General features: G+C 49.3%; 1 protein-coding gene across 1 annotated transcript in view; it reads left to right on the top strand.

The window, feature by feature from the left end:
- Positions 1–17,193, top strand: part of LOC147097617 (adhesion G protein-coupled receptor E3-like) — a 51,174-nt gene extending 33,981 nt beyond the window's left edge. The window contains exons 11-18 of the mRNA XM_085971419.1: positions 466–496; positions 766–966; positions 3,287–3,522; positions 6,814–6,880; positions 8,372–8,463; positions 12,744–12,912; positions 14,770–14,874; positions 16,319–17,193. Of these exons, the coding sequence (XP_085827545.1) occupies positions 466–496; positions 766–966; positions 3,287–3,522; positions 6,814–6,880; positions 8,372–8,463; positions 12,744–12,912; positions 14,770–14,874; positions 16,319–16,330 (913 nt within the window). The 3' untranslated portion in view covers positions 16,331–17,193. The remainder of the gene's footprint in view (positions 1–465; positions 497–765; positions 967–3,286; positions 3,523–6,813; positions 6,881–8,371; positions 8,464–12,743; positions 12,913–14,769; positions 14,875–16,318) is intronic.
- Positions 17,194–23,114: the final 5,921 nt, after the last annotated feature.

Raw genomic sequence — 23,114 nt, forward strand, 5'->3', positions numbered from 1 at the left:
AACCGTAACTTTGAAACTTTTAACACCATGTGCTGAGGAGAGAAGAGTGATCAGCCTAGATTTCCATTTCTGCTCGCTGACCATAGATTAGGAGGATCGTGGGGAGTGTAAACACCGACATAGACAGCACCTCCCAAATGTGCAACTTCTGCCACCTAGATAGACCAAGGCATCAGGCGCTTGGAAACACCACCGCCTCCAAGTCACACACCCCATCCCAACTTGGAAATGTATCGGCCGTTCCTTCATCGTCGCTGGGTCAAAATCCTGGAACTCCCTCCCTAACAGTACTGTGGGAGTACCTTCACCACACGGGCTGCAGCGGCTCTAGAAGGCAGCTCACCACCACCTTCTCAAGGTCAACTAGGGATGGGCAATAAATGCTGGCCTGGCCAGCGACGCCCACACCCCCAGATTAAATTTATAAAAGACTAGTTGAGCCAATGTCCTGTTTCCGTGCTGTAGATTCGATGTTACCAGTGACCTGTGCTGGAACGTGAGGGGTGTGAGGATAGGGTTGGGGTTGGCTGCAATGGGCTTGTCACAGATCCTGCTACGCTGGAGGAGCGGGTGGAAGGAAGGGAGGGTGAATCACTGTTTGGGCTCACGTTTCAAGCATGGCCATTTGAATGAGGTATGTGCGCCTGTGGATCAGTGCTCCAGCAAGGTCTCAGTGCCATCAGGAGAGAGGGCAAGAAAGCAAAGTTTTGGTTTAATTATATTTGCTTAAAGTGGTTGTCATTTGTGTCTATGTGCCAACGACAGGACGACTTGGATCAAGTTCTCAGCGTGATAACGTTGGTTGGCATCATCACATCGCTGGTGTGCCTGGGACTGGTTATTGTCACGTTCCTGTTCTGCACCCAAGTGACCAGCCACAACAGTACCATCCACATCAACCTGTGCGTCACTCTGTTCCTGGCCGAGCTACTCTTCCTGGTCGGAATTAACAGAACCAGCAGCAAGGTGAGAGAATCCCAGGGGTAACCGGCCATTCTAAATATGTTCCATTCAACCACAACAGAGCGTTGGGTAATAACCTTCCTTTACAGAGAGCGCCTGTAAGGGGCTACCCTCGGATCAGTGAATACACCCTCTGACATGAATCAGTCATTCATGAAAGAAAGACTTATGAAATAATACTGAGCGGCCTGCGGGTGGCGCTGTCCAGGGAGAGTATAAATACTCGGGCACGGGCCCAGCTTGCGCAGGGCATTCTTAACAGGAACTAGTGAAGGACACAACTAGACCTCCATGTTGTAAAACAGTTGATTAAAGCTTTGTTTAACGCTTAGACCAAGTGCCTAGTAGTTTTCTTGCGTCACCCTCCAATTGGAACTGAGGCACATTGAGCAAGAAAGTTGGCTGTTCATTCCAATTGGGTCACGTTCGAGAATGTTTAAATAGTAATTAATTAGTTCCCAGATAAGCCAACTCACTTCCTGGGAACTTTTTGAAACTGTATTTGCACCTTTTTTTTTTATTCGTTCACGGGATGTGGGTGTCGCTGGCAAAGCCAGCATTTATTGCCCATTCCTAATTGCCCTCAAGAAGGTGGTGGTGAGCCGCCTTCTTGAACCGCTGCAGTCCGTGTGGTGAAGGTGCTCCCACAGTGCTGTCAGGGAGGGAGTTCCAGGATTTTGACCCAGCGACGATGAAGGCTTCAGTTATTGTGTCAGCCGTGGCTTAGTGGGCAGCACTCTCTCGCCTCTGAGTCAGAAGGTTGTGGGTTCAAGTCCCACTCCAGAGGCTTGAGCGCAAAAAGCTGGGATCACCCTCTAGTGCAGTGCTGAGGGAGTGCTGCACTGTCGGGAGGTGCCGTCTTTCGGAGGAGTTGTTAAACCGAGGCCCCGTCTGCCCTCTCAGGTGGGCACTAAAGATCCCATGGTACTACTTCAAACAAGAGCGGGGGAGTTCTCCCCGGTGTCCTGGCTAATATTTGTCCCTCAACCAACATCACTAAAACAGATGATCTGGTCATTATCACGTTGCTGTTTGTGGGAGCTTGCTGTGTGCAAATTAGCGCCACATTTGCCACATTACAACAGTGACTACAATTCAAAAATACTTCATTGGCTGTAAGGCGCTTTGAGAAGTCCGGTGGTCGTGAAAGGCGCTATATAAATGCAAGTCTTTCTATAGTAAAACGAACATGATGCCTGAAATAGTATGAGATACCCCGTCACAATTGACCAGCGTTCAATCCAGACAACTTCACCTCCAGGTTATTCTATATATATTGTGAATACGCTCTTGCTTAGCTCAGCTCGTAGCAGCCTGGCCTTTGATTGTGGGTTTAATTCCTCCACTCTAGGATTTGAGTACGTTAGCGAGGCGCGCACTTCGGTGCAGTACTGAAGGAGTGCTGAAAGGTTAGAGGTGCCTTCTTTTGTATGAGACACTAAATTGAGGCTCGATCTGTGTACCCTGCGGCGAGTGACTCACCTGCTGACTCCCCAAATCCTCTCCGTTACCGACCAGGTACAAGTCAGGAGTGTGATGGAATACTCTCCCACTTGCCTGGATGAGTGCAGCTCCAACAACACTCAAGAACCTCGACGCCATCCAGGACAAAGCAGTCCGCTTGATCGGCACCCCATCCAGCACCTTAAACATTCACCTCCCTCCACCACCGGCGCACCGTGGCTGCAGTGTGTACCATCTACAAGATGCACTGCAGCAACTCACCAAGGCTTCTTCGGCAGCACCTCCCAAACCCACGACCTCTTCCACTGAGAAGGACAAGGGCAGCAGGCGCATAGGAACACCACCAGCTCCAAGTTAGAAACATAGAAACATAGAAACTAGGAGCAGGAGTAGGCCATTTGGCCCCTTGAGCCTGCTCCGCCATTCAATGCGATCATGGCTGATCATCCAAATTCAGTACCCTGTCCCTGCTTTCTCCCCATATCCCTTGATCCCCTTAGCCTTAAAAAATATATCTAACTCCTTCTTGAATGAGTTCCCTTCCACGTCACGCACCATCCTGACTTGGAAATATATCGGCCGTTCCTTCATCGTCGCTGGGTCAAAATCCTAGCACTCCCTCCCTAACAGCGCTGTGGGAGTACCTTCACCACACGGACTGCAGCGGTTCAAGAAGGCGGCTCACCACCACCTTCTCCAGGGCAATTAGGGATGGGCACTAAATGCTGGCCTTGCCAGCGACACCCACATCCCCATGAATGAATAAAGAAACACATAAAATGGATGTAAAGTGTGAGGATGATGCGATTGAGCATGCCAAAAGGCAGCGTTGATTTTGAGCCTGTGTTCTTTGTTCCAGGTTGCATGTGGGATCATCGCGGGTTGTTTGCATTACCTGTTTCTGGCGGCCTTTGCTTGGATGTGCGTGGAAGGAATTCACCTGCACCTTATGGTCAGAAACCTCCAGAAAATAAGCAACTCCTACGGCCACAAGGTGATGCGGTGGTTCATGTACCCGTTTGGATACGGAGTGCCTATGGTGATAGTGACCGTTTCCGCAGCAGCCTATTCCGCCGGTTACGGATCACACCGGTAGTAAGTAACATACCAATGTGTGAAATTGGCGGGGCAGGAAATGACCAGCTGGTCCGGCAAGCCGGCCACACCCCACGATGGCCGGAGCATCATGACTGGACACTCCGCATCCTCCCAGCCCCCCTGCCCCTTCCCCCCTCAGCCTTGTGATCTCCTGGGAGAGGTAAAAAAAAAGAGAAAAATCCCTGGGCCAATAAGCGGAAAAAATACTTTGGAAAATTCCTCTCCGACCACCTCAAGCGATCGAAACCACTGCAGGAGATCACACGGACCGAGACACTGACCTTCTACATGATGTGTTCTCTGCCCCAGTCAGGAACCTGTCCAGCTCCCGCTTGAAGGTAGAGAGTCAGCACCCAACACACCAGCCGGCAACACATCCCAGAGACTCACTACTCACTGGGAAAAGATCAACATCCAGTCCATTCCGACTCTCCCGTAGTTTAAGCTAACAGGAAGAGTGTAACACTTACTCAGAAGGCACAACATTTAACACAGTTCTGGATATAACATAAGAACATAAGACGTAGGAGCAGGAGTCGGTCATTCGGCCCCTCGAGCCTGCTCCGCCATTCAATAAGATCATGGCTGATCTGATCTTGGCCTCAACTCCACTTCCCTGCCCGCTCCCCGTAACCCTTGACTTCCTTACCGTTCAAAAATCTGTCTATCTCCACCTTGAATATATTCAATAACTCCGCCTCCACAGCTCTCTGGGGAAGAGAATTCCAAAGATTCACGACCCTCTGAGAGAAGAAATTCCTCCTCATCTCCGATTTAAATGGGTGCCCCCTTATTCTGAAACTATGCCCCCTACTTCTAGATTCCCCCACGAGGGGAAACATCCTCTCTGCATCTACCCTGTCGAGCCCCTTCAGAATCTTATATGTTTCAATAGCCTCTGGTTGTTTCCCAGCTCTCCTTGGCGTGCTGACTCTTGTGGAAGTCCTGTTCCATGGGCGCTGCTTGCCCTCTGGTACCAGGAAGGCACGTGTCCATTCTTCAGGGGAGAGCCTGGACATGAAGTCCCAACAGGCTTGAGTATAGAAGATTGACGTGTGAGCTGATCAAAATGTTAAAAGGATTCGACACAGTAGATAAAGAGAAACTATTTCAGCTGGTGGGAGGGTGGGGGGGAGGGGAGTACAGAACAAGGGGGCATAACCTCTCATTGACCAGGAACTTGGACCAGAACCAGTTGTATAAAGCTCTAGTTAAACCCAGTCTTGGGCACTGCGTTCAGCCCTGGGCACCGCACCTCTGGAAGGATACACTGGCCTTGGAGGGGGTGCAGCGCAGATTCACCTGAATGATATCGGGGGCTAAAAGGGTTAAATTATGAGGACAGGCTGCACAGACTAGGCTTGTATTCCCTCGAGTGAAGGTGATCTAATTGAGGATTTTAAGATTTTTAAAGGATTCGATAGAAACTATTTCCCTTGGTGGGGGAATCAAAATGAGGGGACATAATCTTAAACTTAGAGCCAGGCCGTTCAAGAGCGAAATCAGGGAGCGCTTCTTCACACAAAGGGCAGTAAAAATTGCAACTCTTGTTGTTTACGTATTTGCTGATCAATGATAACCTGAAATCAACACACCTTAAGAATTGATTAATATCGCAGAGCGAATATTTAATACCTCACATGGATTCGTTTCAGACGCCCATCAACGCAAGACTAGCAGTGCCCCCTTCCGAAGCGATATCTCATCGAACACCCGAACTCCAGTGGACAGTCTCACGCCAAGTGTAGTATAGAAACATGGAAGATAGGAGCAGGAGTAGGCCATTCGGCCCTTCGAGCCTGCTCCGCCATTCAATGAGATCATGGCTGATCATCCAAGTTCAGTACCCTGTCCCTGCTTTCTCCCCATATCTCTTGATCCCTTTAGCCTTAAGAAATATATCTAACTCCTTCTTGAATATATTTAATGAATTGGCCTCAACTGCCTTCTGTGATAGAGAATTCCACAGGTTCACCACTCTCTGGGTGAAGAAATTCCTCCTCATCTCTGTCCTAAATGGCTTACCCCTTATCCTTAGACTGTGACCCCTGGTTCTGGATTCCCCCGCCATCAGGAACATCCTCCCTGCATCTAGTCTGTCCAGTCCTGTTAGAATTTTTTATAAGTTTCAATGAGATCCCCTCTCATTCTTCTAAACTCCAGCGAGTATAAGCCCAATCGACCCAATCTCTCCTCATATGTCATTCCTGCCATCCCAGGTATCAGTCTGGACTCCCTCCATGGCAAGAACATCCTTCCTCAGATAAGGCGACCAAAACTGCACACAATACTCAAGGTGTCGTCTCACCAAGGCCCTGTACAACTGCAGCAACACATCCTTGTTCCTGTACTCGAACCCTCTCGCTACGAAGGCCAACATACCATTTGCCTTCTTAAACGCCTGCTGCACCTGCATGCTTACCTTCAGCGACTGATGCACAAGGACACCCAGGTCTTGTTGCACTTCCTCTTCTCCCAATCTATTGTTGTTCAGATAATAATCTGCCTTCCTGTTTTTGCCACCAAAGTGGATAGCCTCACATTTATCCACATTATACTGCATCTGCCATGCATCTGTCCAATCGCCCAGCCTATCCAAATTGTACTGGAGTTTCTCGGCATCCTCCTCACAGCACACACGCCCACCCAGCTGTGTGTGTATAACTCCAGTCCGTTGCCCAGCTAAGGTTAAAAGGTGTCAAGGTGGCTCCGTTGAACCCCCTGGGCATTTTATAAATGTCCTTTTCGATAATTTCTGTTTCCAGAGGGTATGGATGTATGCAACGTTATTAATTAACGGTTGTGTACTTGTACCACCCATCCACAGTGCGTCTGTGTGAGATCAGTCAGAAATAGAACTCAGGTCAGCCGGTAACAGGCTCGGACTGCTACTTATAACATAACAGAACCTTTAGATCATTGAATAGAACTTAAACTCCCGTAGAAAGAAAGACTTGCATTTCTATAGCGCCTTTCACGACCACCGGACGTCTCAAAGCACTTTACAGCCAATGGAGTACTTTTTGAAGTGGAGTCACCGTTGTAATGTGGGAAGCCTTTCATTACCCCTTTCACGCAACCAGATATTCCAAGACAGAAATCAAGCAAGGAGTCAGGAGAAGCTTCACGGGGTGATCAAAGACAGGGTCAAGGTTTTGAGGGAGCTTTCGAAGATGGTGGGGGGGGGGGTGGGGGCGGGGGGAGAAGGGGCTGAGGCAGCAAGACGGAGGGGATCCCAATGATGTGTCTAACCATGTTTGCATTCTGTGCTCCCCCGTTCTGTTTCAGCTGCTGGTTGGCCATCGAGAACGCATTTATCTGGAGTTTCATTGGTCCAGTCTGCGCAATGATTCTGGTAACTATGACATCATTTAGCTGTTCGGACCGAAGGTTAGAGCTTCCTCAAGGAATACCCACTTTATGCTCAGCCCAACCTTTTGGCCACCGTTACACCAACATCATCTTGCACCTACGCAGCAAATAGGTGGCGCAGGGGGAGGGGAAGAGGCACTGGAGGTGGCGAAGATGGCGAAGAAGAGGTTGGGGGGTAACTTTAACCTAAGATACCGGGCGGGAAGCCCACAGGATCGGGTGGAACGCCGGTTTTATTGACTTCAATGGAGAGTAAAATTGGGCGGGGTGTTGAATCTGATCCCATCAGTTTCCTGACAGGCGGCTTAGGTTAAAATTGCCCCCCCCACCCCTATAGGTTCTGCAGAGGTTTTTGAAGGGAGGGAGAAGGTAGTGTGGCAGGATGTAGAGAGGGAGTTCTGGAATGCGGGGCCCACGTGCTTTAAGACTTCATAGAAACATAGAAGATAGGAGCAGGAGTAGGCCATTCGGCCCCTCGAGCCTGCTCCGCCATTCAATGCGATCATGGTTGATCATCCAAGTTCAGTACCCATTCCTTGCTTTCTCCCCATACCCCTTGATCCCTTTAGCCTTAAGAAATATATCCAACTCCTTCTTGAATATATTTAATGAATTGGCCTCTGCTGCCTTCTATGGTAGAGAATTCCACAGGTTCACTGCTCTCTGGGTGAAGAAATTCCTCCTCATCTCTGTCCTAAAAGGCCTACCCCTTATCCTTAGACTGTGACCCCTGGTTCTGGACTCCCCGACCATCGGGAACATCCTCCCTGCATCTAGTCTGTCCAGTCCTGCCAGTATTTTATAAGTTTCAATGAGATCCCCTCTCATTCTTCTAAACTCCAGCGAGTAAAAGGGTTAAATTCGTCTTCAATGATGGAATGAAGGGGGAAGGGGTGCGAAGAGGTAGAGTGGACAGCGCACACTGGGGGTGCTGATGACAACCTACACGTGGTCTCCCCGTGTGTGCTCGTTCACCGAGAACTTGCCAGCTCATGTCGTCGCAAAGACGAGCGAATGCCCAAAAGCGACCTCCCGGTCTGAAAAGCAAGGCATCCCATAATAAGCTTTTCCCGTCATACGAAACAACAACAACAACTGGCAGTTAGGGTTGGGAGAAGTTGCAGAGGTAGGGTGGGGCAAAGCCTTGGAAGGATTGATGGATGAGGACAAGGATCGTGACTTCAATTAGTGAAGGGAGGAATAATCTAGCTGACAGACCTGCAAGGATTCCAGTCAGAATAAGTCATCATTTTAATTACTGGCAGGATCCAAACAGATTTGGGCTGAATGGCCTTTTTCTGTGCTATAGACTCGACATAATTCTGTGTAACTGCCAGAATACTCAGTAGAAGGGTCTGGATACATCCTGTCGCAATACATCCCAGAGCACTGCTGGCTGGCACCACACTGGCGTAATAGCGTCATCTTTCTCCATTGTTCTAAATGATTTTGTTCCCATTGGTTTTCCCCGCAGTTTAATACGGTCCTGTTCACGGTCACGCTCTGGATACTGAGGGCACAGCTCACCCGCCTGAACTCCGAAGTCACGAAAATTAAGGACATGAGGCGAGTGAACCCAGAGTTCGGAACTCGAGCGTTACTCTGGCGCTAACCGGAGCCAACGTTCTTTCAGGCGTGCTGAGACTGTCGGCTGTTTCCTCTCTTCTCTCTCCTCCTCTTCTAGGGCGCTTGGCACGTGCGACTGTCGGCGAGTGGCAACAGGCTATGCGGCTGTCATGGGCGCTGTAGCCAAACCCTGCCTCTGCGTTCAACCAACATTCACACAAAGAAACTTTCCAGAAGTGTTGCTTCGGTTGTTCAGAGCTTGGGTCCGACCCCCCTCTGGGGCGCTGCGTTCAGTTCTGGGCCCCACACCTCAGGAAGGATATACTGGCCTTGGAGGGGGAGCAGCACAGATTCACCAGAATGATACCGGGGCTAAAAGGGTTAAATTATGGACACAGGTTGTATAAACTTGGCTTGTATTCCCTCGAGTATAGAAGGTTGAGAAAGAAAGACTTACATTTCTATAGCGCCTTTCGTGACCACCAGGCATCCCAAAGCCAATGAAGTACTTTTGAAGTGGAGTCACTGTTGTAATGTAGGAAACGTGGCAGCCAATTTGCACACAGCAAGCTCCCACACACAGCAATGTGATAATGACCAGATAATCGGTTTTTGTTATGTTGGTTGAGGGATAAATATTAGCCAGGACACCGGGGAGAACTCCCCCTACTCTTCTTCGAATAGTGTCATGGGATCGTTTACGTCCACCTGAGAGAGCAGATGGGGCCTCGGTTGAGCGTCTCATCCGAAAGATGGCACCTCCGACAGTGCGGCACTCCCTCAGCACTGCACTGGGAGCGTCAGCCTGGATTCTGTGCTCAAGTCTCTGAAGTGGGACTTGAACCCACAACCTTCAGAGGCAACTCAGAGGTAAGGGTGCTGCCCACTGAGCCACGGCTGACACTGAGTGGTGATCTGTTTGAGGTTAAACGGATTCGATAGCGTAGATAGGGAGAAACTATCTCCTCTGGTGGGGGAATCAAGAACAAGGTGGCATAACCTTAAATTTAAAGCCAGGCCATTCAGGAAAAAAATCAGGAAGCACTTCTTCACACAAACGGTGGTAGAATTCTGGAACTTTCTGGCCCCAAAATGTTGTGGACGCTGGGGATCAATTGGAGGTTCTGAGACTGGGATAGATTGATTTTTGTTAGGTAACAGTATCAAGGGATATGACGCTAAGGCAGGTAAGTGGGTATGAGGTACAGATCAGCGTGATCTAATTGAATGGTGAAACAGGCCCGAGGGGCTGAATTTAAAAAAAAATTGTTTATGGGATGTGGGCGTCACTGGCAAGGCCGGCATTTATTGCCCATCCCTAATTGCCCTCGACAAGGTGGTGGTGAGCCACCTTCTTGAACCGCTGCAGTCCGTGGGGTGAAGGTACTCCCACAGTGCTGTTAGGGAGGGAGTTCCAGGATTTTGACCCAGCCACGATGAAGGATCAGCGATATGCTTCCAAGTCAGGATGGCGTGTGACTTGGAGGGGAACTTGGAAGTGGTGGTGTTCCCATGCTGGAATGGCCTTGGCCTGTTCCTAAGAGTCAAACAGAGGGACCCATAGAATGGATTGCCCTTGAACAATTACTAAAACTGACCTGCTCAACGTATATGCAAGGTGGCAGTGTCAGTTGCGAAGAGGATGTGAAGAGGCTTCAAGGGGATCTCGACAGGCTCAGTGAGTGGGCAAGAATATGGCAGATGGAATATAATGTGGATAAATGTGAAGTTATCCACTTTGGTAGAAAAAACAGAAAGGCAGAGTATTTCCTAAATGGTGAAAGATTGGGAAATGCAGATGCTCAAAGGGACCTGGGTGTCCTTGTACATGAGTCACTGAAAGTGAATGTGCAGGTGCAGCAAGCCATTAAGAAGGCAAATGGTATGCTGGCCTTCATTACAAGAGGATTTGAGTACAGGAGTAAAGAAGTCTTACTCCAATTATATAGGGCCTTGGTGAGACCACACCTGGAGTACTGTGTACAATCTTGGTCTCCTTACCTAAGGAAGGATATACTTGCCATAGAGGGAGTGCAATGAAGGTTCACAAGATTAATTCCTGGGATGGCGGGACTGTTGTATGAGAAGAGATTGAGTAAACTAGGCCTGTATTCACTTGAATTCAGAAGAATGAGAGGGGATCTCATTGAAGCATACAAAATTATTACAGGGCTTGATAGGATGGATGCTGGGAGAATGTTTCCCTTGGCTGGGGAGTCTAGAACCAGGGGCCACAGCCTCAGGATAAAGAGTAGACCATGCAGGACTGAGATGAGAAGAAAGTTCTTCGCACAGAGGGTGGTGAATCTTTGGAATTCTCTACCCCAGAGGGCTGTGGAGGCTCAGTCATTGGGTATATTCAAAACAGAAGTCGATAGATTTCTGACTAGTAAGGGCATCAAGGGATATGGCGATAGGGCCGGTGAATGGAGTTGAGGCAGAAGATCAGCCATGATCTCATTGAATGGCAGAGCAGGCTCGAGGGGCCGAATGGCCGACTCCTGCTCCTATTTCTTATGTCCTTATGTTCTTATATGAGTGACACTCCCCGAGCCCATTTTAATTAAACTGAATTAAGGCCTGTATTGAAACAGCAGGCAGAAGGTCACGTGAACAATATCACCGACAGTGATATCAGGCAGCGCGCGCTTGTACTTACTCCGCTGGTACCCACTTTAAGGTGGTGCAAGGGGACAGCAGTTATACTGCTCTACCTTTATTGCTCCAGTCAGTGGAAGGCAGAGCACGGCTCGCTGATCGGCAACTGTTTGAACCTTTAACGTTTGTTTTATCAACGTGGCAGTGACTGCACTTCACATGTGAAATGTTTTGAGGTGCTTCTGAGAGACTTGATGGAAGCATTAGAAACTCAAATCTGTCTTATATTAACCTTTAAGTTGAAGAAAGACTTGCATTTCTATAGCGCCTTTCATGACCCCAAGATGACCCAAAGTGTTTCACAGCCAATGAAGTACTTTTTAAAGTGAGTCACTGTTGTAATGTAGGAAACGGGGCAGCCCACTTGCACACAGCAAGCTCCCACAAATAGCAAGGTGATAATGATCAGATCAATTCTAATGCTACTGGCTGAGGGATAAATATTGGCCCGGACACCGGGGAGAATTCCCCTGCTCTTCTTCCAAATAGTGCCGTGGGATCTTTTACACCCACCTGAGAGAGCAGACGGGGCCTCGGTTTAACGTCTCATCCGAAAGACGGCACCTCCGACAGTGTGGCACTCCCTCAGTACTGCACTGGAGTGTCAGCCTAGCTTTATTTGCTCAAGTCCCTGGAGTGGGACTTGAACCCACAACCTTCTGACTCAGGCGCGAGTGCTACCCACTGAGCCACAGATTTTTTTTGCCGTATCCATTTTTAAAAATTTGGATTTATTCAATATTAAAAACATTTACAACAATACAACAATCGCGATCATTCCATTGTATCATACAAATCCATTCCGCCGCTCTGCACAGCCATCCCTCCACCACATATTAACATCAAAACCTGGCGTTTAATTTGTCTCCCGTGACATATATTAATCTCACGGAGCCACAGTTGACAACAATATAACTGCTCTGCACTGGCACAGGACAACAACAACAACTTGTATTTATATAGCGCCTTTAACATAGTAAAATGTCCCAAGGCGCCGCACAGGAGTATTTTAAGACAAAAAAATTTGACAGCGAGCCACTTAAGGATAAATTAGGGCAGGTGACCAAAAGCTTGGTCAAAGAGGTAGGTTTTAAGGAGCATCTTAAAGGAGGAAAGAGAGGTAGTGAGGCGGAGAGGTTTAGGCAGGGAATTCCAGAGCTTAGGGCCCAGGCAACAGAAGGCACGGCCACCAATGGTTGAGCGATTATAATCAGGGATGCTCAAGAGGGCAGAATTAGAGGAGCGCAGATATCTCGGGGGGTTGTGGGGCTGGAGGAGGTTGCAGAGATAGGGAGGGGCGAGGCCATGGAGGGATTTGAAAACAAGGATGAGAATTTTGAAATCAAGGCGCTGCTCAATGTAGGTCAGCGAGCACAGGGGGTGATGGGCGAACGGGACTTGGTGCGAGTTAGGACACGGGCAGCCGAGTTTTGGATGACCTCAAGTTTATGTAGGGCGTGCAATTTAACAGGCCTGGAAGAGAATACAAAAGAACATTAAGAAGTGATTTAAATTGAGATGCATATTTATCATTTCAATTAACAGCGTTAACATATGCAGTAAAAGCAGCGTGTTATAACTCACTGCTTCTCTTGTCTCACTGAACTCTCTGCTGTCTACAGGATGCTGACGTTTAAAGCCATTGCGCAGGTGTTCATCCTGGGCTGCACCTGGATTCTCGGCTTGTTCCACTTTCAGGATTCAACCGTGGTCATGGCCTATTTATTCACCATCGTCAACAGTTTGCAGGGCACCTTCATCTTCATCATCCTCTGTCTGTTAAATCGGCAGGTAGGAAGTGCTCTGGTTTCAATCGGAGCGCCCTCAAGGTGTTCATTCCATCTCCACCTTCCTACCCCTGAAGAGGGTTACGGGGTCCACAGCAACCCTCACTCGAAGGGACAACCTGCAGTGTGTTGTGTGTGTGCCCAGGCAGTGCGTGCCAGCCGGGTAATGAACCATTGTCACTGCGGCGCCATGCCACTCGCAGCACCCATGTTACAGATTTCTCACCCGCGTGATTAGAAGGACTCCAGGGGGGCAATGTTAACCCTTCCCGCCTGTCGGGAAACTGACGGGATTGGGTGCAATAACCTCAACCGCCCGATTTCACTCTCCATTGAAGTCAATATCGGGGCAGGCTGTAAAACCGGCGTTCCACCCGATCCCAAGTGTTTCTCACCAGGCGAAATTTAGGTTAAAATGACCCCCTAAAAACCTCTAAGCAGTTTGTTATCAAGGTCTGTTTGATCCCTTTTTGATCTCTCCTCATCTCCCCTCCCCTCTCCTCCTCTCCCCTCCCCTCCCCTCCCCTCCCCTCCTTCCCCTCTCCTCCCCTGCCTTCCCCTCTCCCCCCCTCCCTCTCCTCCCCTCTCCTCCCCTCTTCTCCCCTCTTCTCCCCTCTCCTCCCCTCTTCTCCCCTCTCCTCCCCTCTTCTCCCCTCTCCTCCCCTCTCCTTCCCTCTCTTTCCCTCTCCTCCCCTCCTCTCCTCCTCCCCTCTCCTCCTCTCCCCTCTCCTCCTCTTCCCTTCCCTCTCCTCCTCTCCCCTCCCCCCTCTCCTCCTCTCCTCCCCTCTCTTCTCCTTTTCTCTCCTTCCCTCTCCTTCCCTTTCTTCCCCTCCTCTCCCTTCTTCTCCCATCTTCTCCTCTCCTCTCTTCCTCTCCCCTCCTCTCCTTCCCTCTCCTCTCCTTTCCTCCTCTCCCCTCCTCTCCTCTCCACTCCTCTCCTCCTCCTCCCCTTTCCTCCTCCCTCCTTCCCACTCCTCCCCTCTCCTCTCCTTCCCACTCCTCCCCCTCCTCCCCTCTCCTCCCTCCTCCCCTCTCCTCTCCTCTCCTCCCCTCACCTCTACTCTCCTCCCCTCTCCTCACCTCCCCCTCCCCTCTCCTCTCCTCTCCTCCCCTCCCCTCTCCTCTCCTCCCCTCTCCTCTTCCCCGCTCTCCTCCCCTCTCCTCTCCTCCCCTCTCCTCTCCTCTCCTCCCCTCTCCTCTCCTCTCCTCTCCTCCCCACTCCTCTCCTCTCCTCTCTCTCCTTCCCACTCCTCTCCTCTCTCTCCTTCCCACTCCTCTCCTCTCTCTCCTTCCCACTCCTCTCCTCTCCTCCCCTCTCCTCGCCTCCCTCCCTTCTCCACCTGCTTCTCTCTTGCTGTCCCCTCATATCCCCTTGCTCCTTTCTACCCTTTCCTCCCCCTCCCCTTGCTACGGGAAAGCAGTGCGCTCTCGAACAATGGCGGACTCCTTATTTTCCTAAGCTGCGCTGCCTTCCCTTAAAGGCACTTCCACAAAGCAAGAGCAAATCTTGCAGGAAGCCTTGCCGTGTGAATACTGAATTAGCTTCGTCTGCTCAAAGCATTCCTTGCCCTCTGTTGCTGTAGAGCAAAACAAGGAGAGGGAACGGCACCGAATCCCAACCCACCAACATCCCGTGGGCAGGCAGTGAATGAAGAGACAGAATGCAATGAGTCTGTCAAGGGCCACAAGTGGAAGGGTGTGAAATGGATCGTCAGAAGTAATGGGATATGGCTTTTCTGAAGCGGGTTCCTTGTACATAAGACGTGCACTTTATGAATGAAAAATCCCCAGTGCAACATGTTCAATCTCTCCATTAGACATATCAGTTGAAATCTGTTCTCTCTGTGATCTGTAACTATAGGTGAGAGACGGATACCAGGCCTGCCTAACTGGAATGTGCATAACCAGGAAGAAAGCAAGCTTCTTGGATTCTGGGTCCACCACTGTGCCGATGACCACTGCATCAGTAAGTAGACAGCTGCCCCATTGTGGAGCGAGTCCTATGTTACCAGGCATGCTGAGCTGTCGGGGTGGCTCATTGTGTCCCCTCATTCCAGAGGAAATAGCTTCTGACCTTGGACCTCGATGTCTGAATGGCTCAGTACCTCGCTGTGGAGTGCACTTACCCACTAACCAATTGGAACACTTTCTCATCCATTAGTTAGCCAATGACTCGCAACCTTTGCTGTAAATAATCTCACCAATGCCATATGTTGAGTTTATTTAGGATATTGTCATATATCCCTACTGCCCTTATGTGGAGGTTTTTTTAATTCATTTATGGGATGTGGGCGTCGCTGGCAAGGACGGCATTTATTGCCCATCCCTAATTGCCCTTGAGAAGGTGGTGGTGAGCCACCTTCTTGAACCGTTGCAGTCCGTGCGGTGAAGGTGCTCCCACAGTGTTGTTAGGTAGGGAGTTCCAGGATTTTGACCCAGCGACGATGAAGGATCGGCGATATACTTCTAAGTCAGGATGGTGTGTGACTTGGAGGGGAACTTGGAGGTGGTGGTGTTCCCATGCGCCTGCTGCCCTTGTCCTTCAAGGTGGTAGAGGTCACGGGTTTGGGAGGGGCTGCCGAAGAAGCCTTGGCGAGTTGCTGCAGTGCATCTTGTAGATGGTGCACACTGCAGCCACGGTGCGCCGGTGGTGGAGGGAGTGAATGTTTAAGGTGGTGGATGGGGTGCCAATCAAGCGGGCTGCTTTGTCCTGGATGGTGTCGAGCTTCTTGAGTGTTGTTGGAGCTGCACTCATCCAGGCAAGGTATTATAAAATATTTGTCATACTTCCTTTAACTCTAACACAAGTTTGAGGACTAAGAAACACTGAAATGTCTGGTAATATTCTTTATTAAAGCAAATCAATGAGATAATGAAACACAACCCCTTTAATGCAGTGCATATGAGATATAGGCATCAATTTAACTCACATACCAGGGACTCCTCAAGAGGTCGCAAGCATGCCATCATTAACTGCTTACGCTAGCCTCAGCAAGACTAGAAAAGTCCTCAAGGGGTTTCAGTGTCTGTGTCTTTTATATGCGTAAATATGTCCTAAAGTAATGCCATTATAACAGCGTGCAATATCCCTTCAATTAATCTGTGCAATAACATCTGTTAATTCACTAGTGAGAAGCTGTTGGTATCAGTTATGGCCTTTCTTCTTATCTGTTCCCAGTACATACGTAAAACAAGCCTATTCATAGCAGATTACCTGCCTACAGTCGCTTGACTGATTTACGGTATCTTCTGATGGCTGGTTAATGAGGCAATGTCTCCAGTGGTTCAAGGCCTGTCTTGCCGATACAGAATGAGTAGCAATATGTCAAAAGCTCACCATAGCTGTTCTACCTGGTACACCTCTACCTACACCTCACACGTTGCTGATTTTTGGGGGTTTTTCTCAACAGGAGAAGCTTTAAGTGATTTGGCATCAAAATGATGTTCCTGTGTTTCACCCGGAACTTCCACAGTGCGAGACTGCACCGCCGTCCGACCTGCGATGTGGCGTTCACCTCATCCTTGAAGAAGGGCAGTTATTCCCCTTAGCAACGATGGACAGAGGATGATGCAACAATGCCTAGGTGGGTTAGCAAAGCCCTGGCCATTCCAGTGACAGTCTTGGCTGTAATATTTGGCTTCATTGCTTGTACAGTGGAAATCACCTTCAGAAAATCACAGACTTGCTTCCTCCCTCACGCCCCCACCATCCTCCCACAATGGTACAGTGAGCAGGTGAGCCACCGAGATCAGGAGGCCTCCCACCCCCACGTTCCACCGCTGACCGCACTTGAGTTCTTTCGGCGTGGGTGGACCATCGACGAGTAAACACCTTTTGGGTTTGCGACTGAGCCCTGTCTTCACCTGACGCCCACACACAAGCTGGTAGAAAGCAGACCTTGTCCGATTGTGGAGCCAGTCCTATGTTACCAGTCATACGGTTATGTCGTCTCGTTAATGCTAGTTGACACTGGTACCTGCTCCTGGAGTTATACTGCCCTGCTTGCCCTGCTCTGTGGCTGATTTGCTGCTCGCTAGCTTAGGGATGCTGAGGCCAATTATAGTCCCCCAGCTGAGATCAGCTGACTCAGATTGGAACAGGGATTAAACATGGGATCTTCCTAGTTTGTGTGGCTCAGGTCCAACCTGAGCACGATGGGCCGAATGGCCTCTTTCTATGCTGTATCATTCTATGATTCTATGATGTAAGTGTAAAATTGTCTAAATCTGGCTAATAGCTGTATCTCTCAAAAACCAGTAAAGCATTATGTGGGTGTGTTCTTAATTATGCAGCCTGACTGCGTAAAGTATTTTGGATGTAATGAAGTGTCAGCTTGGCTCGGTTGGTAGCACTCACACCTCTAAGGCAGGAGGTCTTGGGTTCACCCAAGTGCCAGGCAACGACTATCTCCAACAAGCGAGAGTCTAACCACCGCCCCTTGACATTCAACAGCATTACCATCGCCAAATCCCTCACCATCAACATCCTGGGGGGCCACCATTGACCAGAAACTTAACTGGATCAGCCACATAAATACTGTGGTAACAAGAGCAGGTCAGAGGCTAGGTATTCTGCGGCGAGTGTCTCACCTCCTGACTCCCCAAAGCCTTTCCACCATCTACAAGGCACAAGTCAGGAGTGTGATGGAATACTCTCCACTTGCCTGGATGAGTGCAGCTCCAACAACACTCAAGAAGCTCGACACCATCCAAGACAAAGCAGCCCGCTTGATTGGCACCCCATCCACCACCTTAAATATTCACTCCCTCCACCACCAGGGTACCGTGGCTGCAGTGTGTACCATCTACAAGATGCACTGCAGCAACTCGCCAAGGCTTCTTCGACAACACCTCCCGACTTGAAAATATATCGCTGTTCCTTCATCGTCGCTGGGTCAAAATCCTGAAACCCCCTCCCTAACAGCACTGTGGGAGCACCTTCACCACACGGACTGCAACGGTTCAAGAAGGCGGCTCACCACCACTTTCTCAAGGGCAGTGAGGAATGGGCAATAAATGCTGGCCTTGCCAGCGATGCCCACATCCTGTGAACTAATTAAAAAAAAAAGTTCCACTCCAGAGACTTGAGCACATAGTCAAGGGTGTCACTTCAGTGCGGTACTGAGGGAGTGCTGCACTGTCGGAGGTGCTGTCTTTCACGAGATGTTAAACTGAGGGCCCGTCTGCTCGCTCCGGAAGGCATAAAAAATTCAGTGGGATGACTCGAAGAAGAGCAGGGGAGTTCTCTCAGTGTCATAGAAACAGAGAAACATAGAAGATAGGAGCAGGAGTAGGCCATTCGGCCCCTCGAGCCTGCTCTGCCATTCAATGCGATCATGGCTGATCATCCAATTTCAGAACCCTGTCCCTGCTTTCTCCCCATATCCCTTGATCCCTTTAGCCTTAAGAAATATATCCAACTCCTTCTTGAATATATTTAATGAATTGGCCTCTACTGCCTTCTGTGGTAGAGAATTCCACAGGTTCACCACTCTCTGGGTGAAGAAATTCCTCCTCATCTCTGTCCTAAATGGCTTACCCCTTATCCTTAGACTGTGACCCCTGGTTCTGGACTCCCCCGCCATCGGGAACATCCTTCCTGCATCTTGTCTGTCTAGTCCTGTTACAATTTTATAAGTTTCAATGAGATCCCCTCTCATTCTTCCAAACTCCAGCGAGTATAAGCCCAATCAACCCAATCTCTCCTCATATGTCATTTCAAATCCCAGCTATCAGCCTGGTGAATCTTTGCTGCACTCCTTCCATGGCAAGAACATCCTTCCTCAGGTAAGGCGACCAAAACTGCACACAATCCTCAAGGTGTGGTCTCACCAAGGCCCTGTACAACTGCAGCAAGACGTCCTTGCTCCTGTACTCGAACCCTCTCGCTACGAAGGCCAACATACCATTTGCCTTCTTAACCGCCTGCTGCACCTGCATGCTTAGCCTGTCCAACAGCAGTCTAACTCGTCCTTTGTTACTTGTGGGATCTTGCTGTACGTAAACTGGCTTCTGCACTTGTCTACATAACACAGTGACTGCACTGCAAATGTGATTCAGTGGTTGTAAGGCACCTTGAGATGTCCTGAGGAATGTGATTCGGCGCAGGATGTTTTATATATATTTTTGTACAAGTTTCCTGCCTAAAACTCTCCGCCTCTCCAACCCTCTCCCCTCCCTTCAGACACTCCTTGAAAGCTACCTCTTTTACTCAACTGTTAGTCACCTGTGACAGCCGTGAGTGAGAAGGTTGTGGGTTCAAGTCCCACTCCATAGACTTGAGCGCAAAATAAAAATCCAGGCTGACACTCCCAGTGCCGTACTGAGGGAGTGCTGCACTGTTGGGAGGTGCCGTCTTTCGGATGAGACTTTAAACCGAGGCCCTGTTTAAAGTTCCTTACCTAAGAAAGGATATACTTGCCATAGAGGGATTGCAGCGAAGGTTCACCAGACTGATTCCTGGGATGGCAGGACTGTCGTATGAGGAGCGATTGGGTTGACTAGGCCTGTATTCACTAGAGTTTAGAAGAATGAGAGGGGATCTCATTGAAACTTATACAATTCTGACAGGGCTAGACAGACTGGATGCAGGAAGGATGTTTCCCCTGGCTGGGGGGGTTCTAGAACGAGGGGTCACAGTCTCAGGATACGGGGTAGGACATTTAGGACTGAGATGAGGAGAAATTTCTTCACTCAGAGGGTGGTGAACCTGTGGAATTCTCTACCACAGAAGGCTGTGGAGGCCAAGTCACTGAATATATTTAAGAAGGAGATAGATAGATTTCTAGACACAAAAGGCATCAAGGGGTATGGGGAGAGAGCGGGAATATCATATTGAGATATGGGGTAGATTTTGCCAAACCTGTCAGAAAGGAGGCGGGACTTCCCCTTTCGGGTTTTTGACCCGCCTACTTCGACGTCCGGCCAATCCGCGCGATTTTCCCTTGATTGACCTTGTTGAGCCCGCCCAGCGGGCTCAGCAGGCCAATTAAGGGCCACCCGGCAACAGATGACGTCACAGACTGCAATTTCATCTGTCAAGAGATCTTGGCAGATGAAATATCAGTGTCTCACAGCTGTTTGAAGCTGTGAAACACTGACAGTCTGAGTTCTGACATGAGTCATTCTGCACAGACTCAGTTAGAACTCTCACCGGCACTCAAAGCTGAAGGCTGTCACTTTTCACTGATCGCAGCCGTTCAGCTTTAAGTGCCGGGTGAGTGATGGGCTCCCGACGGCTACAGGAAGAAAGGCTGTTAAGGTAAGTACAGGTAAGTTAAAGTTCTTTACACACTTTGGACACACCAAACACACTTACCTTTACACTCATGCACCCATCACTCACCTGAACACCGGCATCGCGACCCCTCCAACTCCTTCAACCCGACGGCCCGCCGCTCCAACCTGGCACGGTTTGGAGCCGTCGGGAAACCCACACGAAACCCCTCAAAATAGGGATTAGGCTAAAAACTGCCTGTTAACTACTGTTAACAGGCAGTTAATTGGCACTAATCCCTTCCCGCCTGGTTTCGGCGGGTCCCAGTGCGGGGCGGGTACCCGCCACCCCTGAAACTTACGTGGGGCGGGGTTTTGGGCGGGATGGTGGCGGGACCCCCAAATTCGGGATTTTCCCCCCCCACACGCCTGAAACCCCACCTGACGGCTCCACGAAAATCTAGCCCTATTTAGGATCAGCCATGATTATATTGAATGGCGGAGCAGGCTCGAAGGGCCGAATGGCCGACTCCTGCTCCTATTTTTCTATGTTTCTATGTAACAGATTATCTGGGTCGTTATCACATTGCTGTGTGTGGGATCTTGCTGTGCGCAAATTGGCTGCCGCGTTTCCTACATTGCAACAGTGACTACACTTCAAAAAGCACTTCATTGGCTGTAAAGCGCTTTGGGGACGCCCTGAGGATGTGAAAGGCGCTACAGAAATACAAGTTCTTTCTTTCTTTCATCTTGATTGTTAAAACTTGGCACACTATCCCTGGACTCGGTAATAGATAAAGACACCGGCTTTCGTTCATAGGAGACCTGGTTTGCTGATGGAAACTCCAGTCTACCAGTCAGTGTTTGGAAAAAGCCTAAAGTTGCAACAGAATCGGTTCAAAAAGTGCAGGAAAGCTAATCTATAAAACTCTGCCTGTTTGTACACTGGTGGCCGAGAACTGGCCCTGAGATATATTTGTTTCACCAAAGTTTCACCTGTGTTAGTGTCACCAGATTGTTCTCGGCTGCAAACCGATGATTATCAACTGATCGTTATTCTCAAATAATAAAATGATAGGAGTTCCGGAAAAGCCAGTCACAGACTCGCCTGTGTACAGCTTTAAGAATCGTCCCGCCCTGATTATTGCTCATAGTTCCTGGCATTGGGCCAGGCTGTCTGCAAGGGTAGAAGTCGTTGTCAGACGCTGACACGGAGTCGGAGAGGCACTGACTGAAGTAACTGGGATCTATTCTGCCAGAGACCGCACCTGGGAAAATCATGGACTGGAGACGGTGCGATCTGGTATTGAGTGAGTATTGCGTGTGTCAGCTGAAAATGTGGGAGATTAGAGAGTGCAGCTAAAAGGAAAATAAATCTTTTCTGCACTTAAATACTGTCTTCTCCCTCTCCCCTATGCAAATGAACTATCTATAATCTTATCTATTTATTAACCACCATCACTAAAAACAGATTATCTGGTCATTATCTCATTGCTGTTTGTGGGAGCTTGCTGTGCACAAATTGGCTGCAAAGTTTCCCACATTACAACAGTGACTACACTTCAAAGAGTATTTCATTGGCTGTAAAGCACTTTGGGATGTCCTGAGGTCTTTATTTTATTATTTAACTACCTATTATATATATCTCTATCTCATTTATCTATCCGTCTGTCTGTCTACCTATCTGTCTGTATATCTGTCTATCTGTCTATCTATCTGTCTGTCTGTCTCTCTGTCTGTCTATCTATCCCTCTATCTCTATCTCTCTATCTATCTCTCTATCTCTATCTATCTCTCTATCTGTCTGTCTGTCTCTCTGTCTGTCTATCTATCCCTCTATCTATCTCTCTATCTATCTCTCTATCTCTATCTCTCTATCTATCTCTCTATCTGTCTGTCTGTCTCTATATCTCTCTATCTCTCTATCTATCTCTATCTCTCTGTTAACAGAGGAGATGGGCTCTTTCCAGTGTAACCAGTTGCCGTGGTAACTGATTGTTATGATTAAGACATGGATGCTCCCCCTGCTGCTGATACACTTTGCATTTCCTGACTGTTCCACGTAAACGGAGGTCAGCTTTAGTTTTGAGCGAGAGCGAGATGGGTTCAAATAACATCAGGGCGGTCGCGGAGTGGGAAGAGGCTAACTAGTTTTAAACTGTTCAGAAAGTCTTTATTAGAGGGACCCTGGTGGTTTAGGGGGTGACTGTGCCACCTGGACCTCTCGCAGGTTTAACCCCAGATCTGAGTTGAATTAGTTGCCTCGGAGTGTGGAATTGGCCTGGGACTCTGCCCCCACACCCCCCACCCCACCCCGAATGACTGCGCGCTCCATCTCCGGGGCCACCCGGGCGCGAAAATGGCTGCGGAAGAAAGGCAGGCAATCGGGCCGAACGACCCCCTCGACTGCCCGCTGCCTGGACCTGTTAATGGCCACTTTGGCCAGGCCCCCACTCTGAGTGTAAAGCAGGAAAATTGGAGCATGCTGGTTACCTCCTCGAATCAAGGGGGGGGCGCAAAATAAAAGCGCCAATCTCTCTGGGCTGGCCCCACGGGCACGATGGGCCGAATGGCCTTTACTCGTGATTGAGGAGGGTTGCACATGAGGTCTAATGGACTGGGTGAGCCTTGCTGGCCTCCCACTGTTTTTTTTGTTTTCACCCGTTATCAAGGCAAAGAGAATCCATCTTTCTGAACTAGCTGGGTTGCTTTTCAGGGAGCGCGTTTCTTTTTGAGAGAGTGTTGCTCTCCAACGAGGTCATGCCCCCCCGATTTATTTCCGTCCATCCGAGCAGCACAACTCTGCAGCCGAGACAGAGGGCGAGCAGCCTGCTGGTAGGCCAAAGTCAATACTGCTCTTGTATGGCTCCAAGAGAGCGAGAACCAGTGCAACTCATGCCTGCTGAAGTAAAAACAGACAATTGTAGGAGTCTACGTACTCCTAGCAAAAAATACTGAACTCGGAGAGGTTCAACAGAAAAGGTTTAATTC

This window comes from Somniosus microcephalus, chromosome 31 (genome assembly GCF_052327205.1).
Source record: "Somniosus microcephalus isolate GS21.2 chromosome 31, FLI_Smic_1.0, whole genome shotgun sequence".
In the NCBI taxonomy this organism is placed as follows: domain Eukaryota; kingdom Metazoa; phylum Chordata; class Chondrichthyes; order Squaliformes; family Somniosidae; genus Somniosus; species Somniosus microcephalus.